The sequence below is a fragment of the Elaeis guineensis genome, chromosome 2, assembly GCF_000442705.2.
Source record: "Elaeis guineensis isolate ETL-2024a chromosome 2, EG11, whole genome shotgun sequence".
Taxonomy (NCBI): Eukaryota; Viridiplantae; Streptophyta; class Magnoliopsida; order Arecales; family Arecaceae; genus Elaeis; species Elaeis guineensis.
The window spans coordinates 107,328,867-107,341,355 of NC_025994.2; the positions used below are offsets into that span (position 1 = coordinate 107,328,867).

The 12,489-nt window shown below is 36.4% G+C and overlaps 2 protein-coding genes across 4 annotated transcripts in view; both read left to right on the top strand.

The window, feature by feature from the left end:
- LOC105047386 (2-oxoglutarate and iron-dependent oxygenase domain-containing protein CP2) overlaps positions 1 to 3,623 on the top strand; it is a 21,866-nt gene extending 18,243 nt beyond the window's left edge. For both annotated transcript variants that reach the window (XM_029265813.2, XM_010926304.4), the window contains 2 exons: positions 3,158 to 3,269; positions 3,404 to 3,623. In XM_029265813.2, coding sequence (XP_029121646.1) covers positions 3,158 to 3,269; positions 3,404 to 3,436 — 145 coding nt within the window. In that variant the 3' untranslated portion in view covers positions 3,437 to 3,623. The remainder of the gene's footprint in view (positions 1 to 3,157; positions 3,270 to 3,403) is intronic.
- A 2,091-nt stretch (positions 3,624 to 5,714) lies between these two features.
- On the top strand, positions 5,715 to 12,150 carry LOC105036947 (uncharacterized). 2 transcript variants are annotated; one of them, XM_073252586.1, is made up of 5 exons: positions 5,715 to 5,869; positions 5,999 to 6,123; positions 8,298 to 8,493; positions 11,285 to 11,304; positions 11,767 to 12,150. In XM_073252586.1, exons 2-5 carry the CDS (start codon positions 6,008 to 6,010, stop codon positions 11,795 to 11,797), a joined length of 363 nt encoding a protein of 120 aa, XP_073108687.1. In that variant the 5' UTR covers positions 5,715 to 5,869; positions 5,999 to 6,007; the 3' UTR covers positions 11,798 to 12,150. The 2 variants fall into 2 exon arrangements, with proteins under 2 accessions (XP_073108687.1, XP_073108686.1); XM_073252585.1 differs by having other exon boundaries at positions 5,722 to 5,869; positions 5,996 to 6,123.
- Positions 12,151 to 12,489: the final 339 nt, after the last annotated feature.

Here is a 12,489-nt window from a genome sequence, read left to right on the forward strand (position 1 = left end):
TATGAAGTAGTATGCAGCATGTTATATTTCTCCATCTGCTCAAAATCTTTGCAGGATCTCTAACTAATTTTTTTGAGGCTTTTACTATGGAAATAAGATAAAGTCATATATAATGTTATATGTTCTCTGGAGTTGTTGAATATGGATCCAGAGCTTCTGTTGCAGAAAGACGGATAACAAATCCCTGAAATATGCTCTTTACTAGCGATGTTTCTATTCTTAATAAGTCGAAGTAATTAAAAGAGTGTAATTTTTTAATTGCACCTGAATTTGTGTTCACGTTGCTAGTGATTTGAATAAATGTTAACTTCGAAGGGAAGATGGTATATTATCAATTATATGTCTGAGAGCCATTTGGATGAAATTATGTGGGAAAATCAGTGCCCTTAAGCTTCAAGCTAATGGAGGCATCTGCTATATGCCATTGCAAAGTAATGAGTTGGATGACCTATATAGCAGCTTGTAAGGACTGTTTTCATATCTGTGGATCCTTGCTTGGTTCAAGCTACATCTAAAGTTGATTTGAGCTATAAGTAGATAAAGCCTGTAATATTTGCTAATCTTGCAAGCTATCATTAAAATAGGGTCATGATTTAAAGATAATGGATATTCAACTCTTTTTTCTTTTTTTTTTAAATTTTTTATTTTATAGCTGAACTTTTTACATTGAACAAAATCGGTTGTCTTAGTAGTTCATTTTATATGGATAAACATTTCACATCTACATGTTGTATATATGACTTTTAAGTACTTACCATATTGGTCTATGGGTGGCATACCATACTGGATTTGTAGGGCACTTTAAGTACCATAATGGTATGCCCTTGTTTCAGCACTAGGTTCTGGATTGGACATGTGCATCCATTGGGGTGAGCTGGGTTAACGTCAGGCCAAGCCTCAAATCAAGAGCAACCGAACTGGCTCAAGCCTGGCTTTGCTTTAGGCAGAATTTTTGGAGCCTGAGTCCTGCATCATAATAGAAGGTCAAGGCATGTACTTGGCATGGCCCAACCTGAAAATACACAAGCCTTTGTTTCACTGCCGGCCATGGTGGTCCATTCGCCTACGCTGGAGACCAATATGAAAGAGGGAGAAAGGTAGCAGGAAATAGGATGTGGATGCAGGCATGCAGCAGCAGTCTAGTAGTTGTGACACAAATGAAAGTGAAATGGAGTGTGGGAGAGGGAGGGGTGAGAGATGCTAGGAAAGGAAGAAATAAGAGAAATGCTGAGAGGGATGCGGTGTGTAGGAAAGGATTTTTAAGTATTAAATATATATATTTGAACAATAGTTGGGCCACTCAGGGTTGGGTACTTTTGACACAACTTGAGCATGGGCCAGAGCATGGCCTGGCCCAATGTGTCAAAATGCATGCCCAGGCCTGCCTAGAATTTGGGCTGGTGGACCGGGTCAGTCAGGTTGGGCTGGCTTTGATCATGCTACAGTTTGGGTATTGATACTGGTAGCTGAGACCTTGTTGCATACTTCTACTAAATATAAAACCAATGCTACCTAAGTGAGAGATTTCCACATTCATTTGAAGAATTAGGTCATTTAAAGAAGTGCCTGTAAGCTGAAGATTTTCTATATATGTCAATGTATGCACACGTGTGTATATGTTTAATAAAATTTTAGTTTCAATCTCACTAATGCAGATAAATGATGGAACATCTAGATTTAAACTCAACACTATTAAATATGTTCTAGAGTGTCTTGTATGATTAGGCACAAAATCATTTGTTTGTAGGTTTTGTACTTGTTCCTCAGGTGATCTTGTGACATGCTATTTTCTTAGGAAAATTAATTCACGGTTTAGAAGATTCTGAATCTGTTGAATCTTAGTTTTTTCATGTTTTTAAGGTGTATATATTAATATATGGTGATCAATAGTTTGGCTTTTCATTTTATATTACCAGTCTCTTGGATGCTTATGCAAGAATTCTCCAAAACTAACTTAAGAATTCTCCAAAACTAACTTATGTTTATATTTCAAAAAAGTAGCGCATGATCAATGGCATGGATCCTCAATATTCCCATTATTGATTTGTATTGCCAGTGTTGAAGCTTCAACCATACTGATGCAAATGCGGCAATAAAATGTCTAAATTGAAAAGCCGCACCATTAAACATGATAGACAACATCTAAATGTCTAGAAAACAAAAATCAGAAGTTCTGGAAAATTCCCATATATGCATCAAGTTGTTCCGAAAAGGAAAATTAGTGCAATGATAATTTTTTGATTTGACATATGATTTAGAACTTACAAGCATCTAGTTTAGTTGGGATTATGATGTATGTGCTCTAATCTTTTTGGATCAAGATCAATGATTTGGAGTTCTAGTCTATAGACTTTACGATCTTTTTTGAGAGAGAAAGGAAGCCCCACCCAAAATTTATTACCCAGGTCGAAATACTTGGGATGTACCACTGAAGACTTGAACCTAGTTACCCAGAATCTCCCCAATGAGAGGGGGGATGTCATCACTAGGTCATTAGTATGCTAATTGTATTGATATTCTGCATTTTTGTCTCTACTTGATGCGTAGGCAATAGACTGTCAGAGCATGGAAGTTTTTTGTTTTGTTTTATTTTTGTTTTTGAGCACTTGAAATGTTGTATTTCATGTTCAAACTTTTGGATCCTTAATTTATCATGATACACGTGCATCCTTGTGTATCATTTGTTTGTGCATGTGTTTGCATGGGCATGTGTAATTTTCTCAAATACCTTTCAGACCTTTTCTGATCGGGTATAACCTTTCCAGGGAGGTTAAATGCTGGGGCAGATGGTAATGAGCATGATTGCCTCTTATTTTCACTATTATGAGGCTAACATGATCTGATGGTTCATAATTGTTGCATTAACGAGTGAGATTTTTACTGCTTATTAATGATGAGCCTGATGTGAAGGTTTCTGCTCATTATTATTTGTTTTTGTTTTCCGGCCAATGTTTGCCACTTTTGAGGAAATATTCTTGGCATCTGCTCAGAAGTCGTGATGCATATGTGCTAAGTGAAATCAGTCATCTTCTTGCTGCTTTTATGTTTATTATATATTTTGTCTTTTTTATGCTTGTGTTTCATTTAACTTCCAATTATCTTTTAGGAAGTGCAATTTACAGATGTGGTCTACTAACTAAATTCATTGTGTTTACAGTTCAGTTTTCAGGGAGATGAAAAAATATCAGAAGGATTTTTCCAGCTGGTGTGGTGAGTGCCAGCGGGAAAGGAAGGAAAGACAGCGTCACTCAGTTGCTGCTACCAAGCTGGTCGCATTCTCACCTTGTTTCTTCTACTTCTTATTCTTGGTCTTATTCTCCTTTGTCTGAGCGTATTGTGAAATTTACAAGAAGTTACAATGCTTTGGTGTTACAATAATATGTCCTTTGTTTATCTTCCACAGGCATTCCTTCGGAGTGGAGGATCCATCATCTAAGCGATTTTTTTGTTTGTGATTTAGATTGGGTGGTTGTAAAATAGCATCCTTGTTCTTTCAGATCCCAAGGAGTTGCCGTTGTAATTTTCTGTAGTTCTATAGCCTTGCCCCCTTTCTAAGATGGTTGTAGTTTGAAGGACATTTGTAAATGCTAGTTTCTTTATTTATGAGTTTTTTAATGTCAAAATCCAGCCCTAATATTTTAAGTAGGGATTGTTAAATAGTAGCATCACTTCTGTGAAGGGATGGCCATCGCTATGCGCAACTTCATGGATTTGCAAATGCATCTATAAGGATGCAGAATTCTTTTAGGAATATCATTAGTGTGCTGAACAGGCAATATGTTGGTGAAGAACTGAAATTTCCAAGTAACAGGTCAGGAAAGATTTTGCGGGGATGATGCCCAGACATGAGTTCTTTTGGTGGAATGCTTTGGAATCTTTTTGCTTTTGATGGAAACATTTTAACATGTGGAGCAATTGCAGGCCAGTCCTTGTAAAGGATCGGTTGAGTTTTTTTTCTCTCTCAGATAGAATGCATTTTTAATTGGTTGCTTGAAACTTAAGGTTGTATGTATGTGCATACCATTCCTTTATTGACTTGAGATCTTCGGAAGACCATCGTTATTGGTTAAATTGGGGGCTTAATTTTCTTAGTTCAAGTTCATTTGCCGTAGTAGAGGGTGCACGTGGCTCCATGTTAACTTGAGAAGTGGACACAAATCTTGCCCGGTTGGTCTGATTCCCAGTTTGGGATCTTATTTATCGAAATCCAATGGGATCGGGAGGCCGGGTAATCGATCCCGAGCCAACACAATCCATTTATGCTATACTATTTGTTGGATTGGAGTACGTTAGAGATATTCTTTTGTTGCTATGGGCTTTTATTTTCTTTCTATTTTGAATGGATTGTTTGATTGAACATTTACCTGTTCTTTTATTTGAACATTCGAATAATCTTAGTCTAATAGATAATTCTCTTCCTCCTATATATCTCATTTGCTCGATTGACTTGTTAATATGTATAAAATAACTTTGAGGTTAAGTTGATGGATATGGAATTTGCCACCTTTGAAAAAATTTATAAAATATGGACATGGTGTTTGCCTTCATTTATTTGTCTTTAATATGTTAAGTATGGCTTAAAACTTCATAATTTTCTATTGTTTGAATAAACTATTATGTTGTTGTTGTATGATTTTTTTTTTTTGTTATTTCTACTAAATATTTCTATGGTAGCTTTTTTTTTTTTTCAATGGTCGAAGCTTGAGGTATTATATTATTCTCAAATAAAATTTATATTTACTTTTTTATTCTTGAAAAAATGCATAACCCAAGAATTGATCCAAACCAACTTGTTATTGGGTTGATTTGGGTTCTGATGTTGATCCATATTTTGCTTGAGATTAGTAGGGGCTAACTCCTACCTGCTATACTAAAATTATTGTACCCTAAAATTATTGTACCCTGACTAAAGGGACAAGTCACTATTTGTAGAATTAGGTAAATTAATTAATCAAAGGTCAAAAAGGAAGGCGAGGCCACATTAAACTAAGCCTCAAACCTCTTGCTTAGAGGGCAAAAGGTGATACTATCCAAGTTAGGGTTTACTGATTTAGTAAATTATTATGTTCTATATGAAAGTTTACTTCTATTATTGCCGGTGCTATTCTCTAATACCTCTTTTTACATATTAATCATTATTTTTTAGTAATTAAATTTGTACAATTGAATGAAACTATCTGTAAAAGTAAACCTCTCATGTTTTTTTTTTTTGAACTGTTACGAGCACAAGCCCTTCACTAATCTCCAATAAGGGGCCTCCAGCAATTGTTAGCATCTATCATGATTGATCCATAAGGTGTGCTGAGGAGTTCAGAATTGTAGAGGACAGAAAAAAATGATTTGATGAAGGTAGGATGGTTGTTTAGAAGTGTTAAGTGATCGTACTTGAAATAGTGATTGTTTTTGATAAGTTTTAGATGAAATATCGATGGAAGTTTTTTTTTCCTCTCTTCTTTCCGTATGACTAGATTTTGGTGGGTTAATCATGTGTTCTATTGAGAAAATAGATCTTATTTTTTCCCTACAAGAATCGGCCGAGAAAGATTCGGTTAATATAGGCTGGATCAGATCTTATATATTATAATACTAAAAATTCTATTTCCAATTCAGATCTAGGGCGATTATCCAAATAGGCTCTTATAATTCATTTCTTCTGTTTTAGGGCAATACTGAAAATGGCAGCTTCCGCACGCCCTTTCTGTGCCTCTGAATTATCGGGTCGGGTTTGTAATTTAACGGACCGGACTCGAATTCCTGGATCGGCTCCAATCCGATCCGTTTAAGGGCTTAATCGTGGAACCGCTAGTACTCTCAGCCCTTCCTCTCTTTTCCTAGGTGCTGCAGCGACCGGCGATTTTTTCAGACCAAGGTTGGAACGCTTTAAAGACCTCGACCCCGATCTTAGACCTGATTTTCCTTGTCCAATTCTTTCTTCGATTTTTTCAGAAAAAATATTTTTATCTTTTGTTTTTTTATTTTCCCTCAATCTGTGAAGAAGGAAGCGGCAATGGCGGTACTTGAAGATGGGAGAGCTTCTGAGAAGAGATCAGGCGACGATGGCGATGATATGCCCATCTTCAATGCTGAGAATCTACAGAGCAACATGAAATCCATCTACTACAGGTCCAATCTCAACCTGTCATGTCAATTCGGAAATAGATCTATGATTTTCGAGGGAATATTGCCTTTATGAAGAATTCACATGTTAATTCGTGATAAGCATCGGTTGTCTCCATGTTCTCCTTAGTAGTGATAGCTGACTGCAACATTGTGCACGGCTGTCTTATGAGATTGCTCTTTTACTCTGCGTGCGCTAAGAAATATATAGTCAGTCTCAAAGGTTGGATTTTTGGGAGACTCCTTTGTGTACCTCTCTATGCTAATTTTGCCTCCTAGGAGCCCCTGTAATTCGGGTCGTATAATTACGAGCTACTTGTTTGGACCTAGATAGTTGCAGAGTCGTCTAATATGAAATAGAATTCAAAACAAAGGATTCCTTAGCCTTTTGACGAGGAGATAGAAGGTAGGTACAAGCTCTTTGAACGGGAAATGCAAAGAGAAACTTAGTTGCAAATCTTTATGCAAATTGCTAACAACCATGACATCATTTTAGGACAATGATACAGGTAATCTACTGCATATGTGGCCTTGCCCCATAATTTAATGCACAATTTGTTACCACTAAGTTGATCGATGCTTTTGTTAGCGTGACTGGCACTATGATAACCTTAATATTTCCCATTCAGGGTACTTAAACGATTTACAAGTCAGTAAAATCTCATTTTTATGCCCAAATGGAAGCAAGAAAGTTAGAGACTGATAAAAAGGAACACAACTGATTTCTTGTTTGAAAATAGATTTTGGATTACACTAATAGTTAGTCCTATCACATGCAAACAACAAACTGATAAGAAACAAAACTGAAATATCTTGAGGTGGCACACATCCCTCTTGGCGATTAAATAGAGCCTAAAATTCGAAGTTTCAGTGATGGGAATCATATTACAATATAAGTTGCTTGAGGATTGATTTGATTGCCTTAATCATTGTTTTCGGTTAATACCCCCAATTTCCCACAATATTTAAGGGGCTATGTTTATGTTTAGGTCAACGACAAGAGCTAAAGTGGTTATTTGGTTGGTCCTTAGTTGCGGGCAAATGTCTAAGGAATTTGGTTTTCTCTATTTTGATTTTTTTTTTAATTGATGTTGATTGGCTTCATAAATGATAACATAAGGTTGATGTTAGATTCGGGATCTTGTCTAGCCATGTGCAAGGGATAAGAAGCTCCAATAAATTATGTTCATCCCAAACCTCGGCATTCACTTATTACTTCTAAACCAAACTCCAAAAATCCATGACCTTTGACCAGGAGAATGCCTTTTTCTTTGGTCCCGCGAGTGTTATCAGAGGGAATCAGGTACTCAGTACTAGCCTTTCTAGTTGGTTTGTCACATACACTTTGTAGTCAATTAGGGAGAGGTAACCGGTAACAATACAAGCAAGTGCCCTTTGCTATCCTACTAGCACCTGATCATGTCTTCAGTTTCTAGGTCCTAAATCATTCTTTTAGTATCCACTAAAGGGATGATCAAGTAGGGGATGAATTTGATAATTTTAGATTTGTAGTGGTTTAGTGAGGAGAGAAGAGGGGCGAGATAATTAAGCTATGATTTGCATCAGAACATTTGGAAGAAATAGGAAAAATAATCACACAAGTTTGGAGAGCAGAGAGGAGGAATAATCTAATGGATAGTGGGACAAATCTCTGGAGCTGATGCAGATTTTTACCTGGAATGTCATAGATCTAGGAGATGCAAATGATAAAAGTACATTGGAGAGTCTATTGGATAAAAAAAGTCATTTTCTATTCAAGAAACGGGAGTGAAGGACTCAAAATTTGCCATAACAATGGTCTTAGAAATTTAAGCGCAAACTTCCATGGGTGAAATGGAAAATAATTTTTTGGGTTTCTGTTGAGCATGGCATCCATTTTGTGCAGTGAAGTGAAATGTGTAAGTCTATGTTTGCAATGCTCTGGGTAAGAAACTAATAATGGTTACTGTGACAACTAGGACATATTTTTTATCCATTTTTCATTTAATTATTTGAAAAAATTATGAGTTGTTTCTTGTAAATTTACCTTCTTGCTTTATAGAGTAAGAGTGGATGTTGGTTTACTTAAAAATAAGATTATTGTTAAGTTCAAGCTGATATAGCAGTTCTCTATTTTGCTTCCTAAAAGGTGTGGAACACCATCTAATAGAAAACTGAACAATCCACTTCTGTCTCTGCAGTCGTACCTTCTTGTCTATCATTGGTGGAGTGGTTGCCGGAATTTGGGGATTTACTGGCTTGATGGGCTTTATTTTTTATTTCTTAATTATGGCAACTGCTTCTCTGGGATTTGTGGCGAAGGCAAAATTTTCGACACACAAATACTTTGATTGTCGGAACAGAATTCTAATGGATGGATTTCTGGGTGGCCTTATGGTACAATTCTAACTCATTTGTACTGGTTACATGCGGAATCTGTCATTTTAAAATATAGCAAAGAATGCAAGTTTTTAATTGCTTTTGTAATAATGAACTATCATATTTTTCCTAGCCAATTGTCTTTTAAGCAAATCTAATAACTATGCCAAATCATGTGCTGGATATCTATGTTTATGTCTTATTGCTTCCTAGATTACAAACTTCTTCCCTTTGCCTAATAACATGGATGCAATATCATATACCATTTTGTAGGAGTTAATGATATCATATCTTTTTTCTTATGAACATTTAGCCTAATAGCAACTCCAAACTTTTGTTGGTTGCTTAATACAGTTGATGGTTTGACTCCAGTAAAGCTTTTTGTTGGCTTTAGGTCTGCAGCTGGGCAAGAATGTTTTAGATTATAATTCGGAAATTAGAAATGTAACCTGGAGAATATATCTATGAAACTACCAATTATTACCTCCCTTGTTCTACAAACTCGCACCAGGGACTTGACAGACAATCTTCTGTGGGATTTACTGCTATCTAATATGAATTTCTGGATAATGTTTTAATTGGACTTGGATGTCTGGAGGGACTCTGTTATATTATGCCATGCCATAAAGACAATGCAAAAGCACCAACAACTTCTACTATCACTGGGGATCGATAAGAGCAGAGGAAAAATCATCACCTTGTTTCTCCACTTGATTTTCTGGTTTTTCTGCTTGATATATCAGAGTGCACACGCTCACCCACATATATGAGCTACAGTCCATGGTCTGATAACCCCACAACCTTTCTTAGAAAACTAATTATTTGATCTTCATCATGAAGCAAATGACTACTTCGCTGAAATAAGTGGATAGCCTTGCCTATTCGTAAAACACAATTTTCTTGGCTTTATGCACGCCCGATCACATAAGTAAGGCCTACAAAAAGGATGAAGTCTTCAAAGTTCAAACTATTAGAAAAGGTTCTTTGATCCCTCTCTCCATTGCAAGAACAAATTCAAGCAGTAAGCTAAAAATAGAGGTAGAAAAATATAGAGATAAAAAATGTATTCTTTGTCATTTGAGGATCTTTTGGTTTAGGGAAAAAAGGGTTATAGTGTGTGGAATAAATTCTTTGTATTAACTGTTAAAATTTAAGAGAATATAGCTGACTATGCCTAATCTTTGCACCTATTTTGATAGTGCGGACTAAAGTTTCTTTGGGCGTGTTTCTTATTGCTTGAGTTCTGTAGTCTTGGCTATTTTTAGTTGAGACTCACAAATTTTTGTATGGTTTCGACCAACTTTTGGTGTGTTTAAGAGAAATTGATAACTCCATCAAAACAGGTTATGTATGGTTAAAAGTCTTGTGCTTAGGATGTCTTTTTCTCTTTCCCCTTTTAGGTAGAAGCTGTGATGCAAGACCACCTAAGGATGGCCTACAACGTAAGAGAAGATCCAAAGAGAATATTAGATTAGGGTTGTAACTTTGTAACTGATGTTGTTGCTTACCATGGTTTGGGAACGGAACAGCTAAGAACCAGTATTGTATGGACACATATGCAAGAATCAAATTCAAACATCTCTCCTAGTTTGAGAGAGAGAAAACTGGAGATAGCAAATAGTGGTCGTCCAGATCCAATGGGTTTTCTTTTGGATGCCCTTGGCCTCGGTACCAGTTCTCCACATCTAAGTTGTAGAAGCAGCGGACTTTCTGCTCTATCGCATTCATCCCAACTCTCAGTGGTGAGTTTCCCCAGATCCATATGACCACCACACTTCTGTCACTTCCAGTAAGCCTTGAGGTCTCTCTCTCACACAGACAAATCTCATGTTATCTCTTTAGCTCCCATTTTGTCTTTGGAAGCCCAAATTTGGTTTCAGAGGAGGAAATTGTTGATTAATTCTTGAGGGTTAAAGAAGAGGAGCTTGGAGATGGAGAGTGCCCCATGTGGCATCAGGCAGCCTGCTGTCCCATGTACTGCATGCCCTTTCAACCATGGCCTTTCTGCAATAGATGGATGGCTGTGATTTAGAGCTGTGATTTAGAGATTGGACCCCTTCAGTCAAATCCTGATCTGGTGAGGAGCCAGATTCTTTGCTACTAGGAGCTTTGTGGAGGAAAGATTTATGTACATTGAGCCAAGAACGCCAAGATATCGATGTGTAAAGGCCATCATAGTGTAGCTAGCATGGTCACGATCCCGTCCACCCATTTTTTTCTTAATTTCTTGTAAAAACGCGAGCAAAAATTATATATTTTTGAAATAAGTAGAGACTTGTTTGTTTGATCTGTTTCTTTAAGAACACCGTATTCATGCTTTAGAGCATAAATCTGGGATCGAATTGAAGAATCTTGGGAGATTCAGGTTAAATGTCAGATAATTTTGAATATGATGTTAGAATACTTAGAATTACTGATAAAATGAATTAGCAAGAATAGAACAACTTTAAATTTGAAAATTTAGATGGAAAGTTCGAAATTTGTATAATGAATACCGACATAGATGACAGGTATCCATTTCTCAAGATTAGTATGCAAAAGGGTATTTCTTATTTGAATTAAATATAAAATGTCTCCAAGATTGTGAGGTTATGATATGTGAAAGGACTTTTATAGAGTCCTATCTGAAACAAATGTTGATTAAATGAGTCTTTTATAAGAATCAACTAGTTTGTGCTTAATCATTTTTATTATTTCTTGCTTGCTTTTGCTTATATTAATGTTTGCCATGTTTTTATCTCTACCTTTCATTTTTTGCTTGATATGGCTAAACCTTCTCTCTAATATTTTGTTAATTATATGTTTGCAGTCGTTCGTGCTGTTCTGGACGTATCCTTTAATCAGGGTAGAAAGTTTATGCTCATAGTTACATCTTCTACATATTCTTTACTGGCTTGTTTTGATGGATTTGCATTTCCCACTGCCATTTATTCACAAATTTCCTCCTGCAAAATCAGGTTATCCTCGGTTGTCCCATGAACCCCCTTGATTAATAATTCCTTATATGACAGTGCTAAGGTACCGCTGAAAACTACGAAAAGGTCAAAACCAATGTGTGGCACTTCTGTTGTTCCTTTTCTAGCTGTTACTTGTTTGAGGAGCAATAGAAGGTTGCACATTTCTGTGTATCTTGTGTCTTAAGAGTTGTGTCAGCATTTCACATTTGTTTAACCAACTTGTTCTTTGGGGAACATGGCTGTCCTTCCATCCATGCTGTCTCATATAACTGTATAATGACATGATAGATGCAATACTTCAGCCTTTCAGTTGCAAGATCTTTAACATACTCAGGTTTGCTTATGACATTGTTCACATATTCTGAGCAAGGGGAGCATTTGATTGTACCTGAAGGTGACGCAGAATGATGGTATCTATTATATGCTAATTATGCACGCTGCATTGTCAAAATGCATTCCTGCTGAAAGCTATTGTCATGAGTATTTAGCAGCCACTTGATGAGGAGAAACCTTCTGGCTTATTTGCTTGACGTATAATGTTTTCTTTCTTATTTTACTCCAAGATGAGGATTGCAGCAAAGTCCCTATTTTCTGTTTTCTGCTGACTTAACCTGTTAATTTACTTATGCATTAAAATAGATTGTTACTAGCTGTTGTTCTTGTGGAAACCGGAGCTTGATGATTGGAATTTACAGTGACTTGATTATCGGTTGCATAAGTTGGTAATGTTGGAGTTGGTAACCAGCTAAAGAATTTGCCTAGCTTTTAGAATAACTATTTAAGCAATAGTCTATGATGTATAAGATTTGATAGCTGCATTATTCTTGTGCAGCTATCCTGCCTGATATGTTGGAATTAAATAAATTTTCATATACGCATCGTGTCTTCCAAATAAGACATAAATGCCATCGTACATGTTCAAGACAGACATAATGGGCACCGGTTAGATAAGATAATGATCTTTGGTTAGGAGTGATGGCATTAGGTGAAATAACAGATGATTGTATATTTCGACCGCACCTGAATTTTTGAACTGAACTCCTTTTTTGTCCCTCTC

What these genes read in the sequence shown, in the direction of transcription:
- LOC105036947 (XM_073252586.1), top strand. Translation starts at nt 6,008, where the DNA reads ATGGCGGTACTTGAAGATGGGAGAGCTTCTGAGAAGAGATCAGGCGAC. An exon ending in GATTTCTGGGTGGCCTTATG is followed by an intron (nt 8,494 to 11,284) that starts GTACAATTCTAA and finishes ATATGTTTGCAG; the next exon opens with TCGTTCGTGCTGTTCTGGAC. An exon ending in TCGTTCGTGCTGTTCTGGAC is followed by an intron (nt 11,305 to 11,766) that starts GTATCCTTTAAT and finishes TAACATACTCAG; the next exon opens with GTTTGCTTATGACATTGTTC.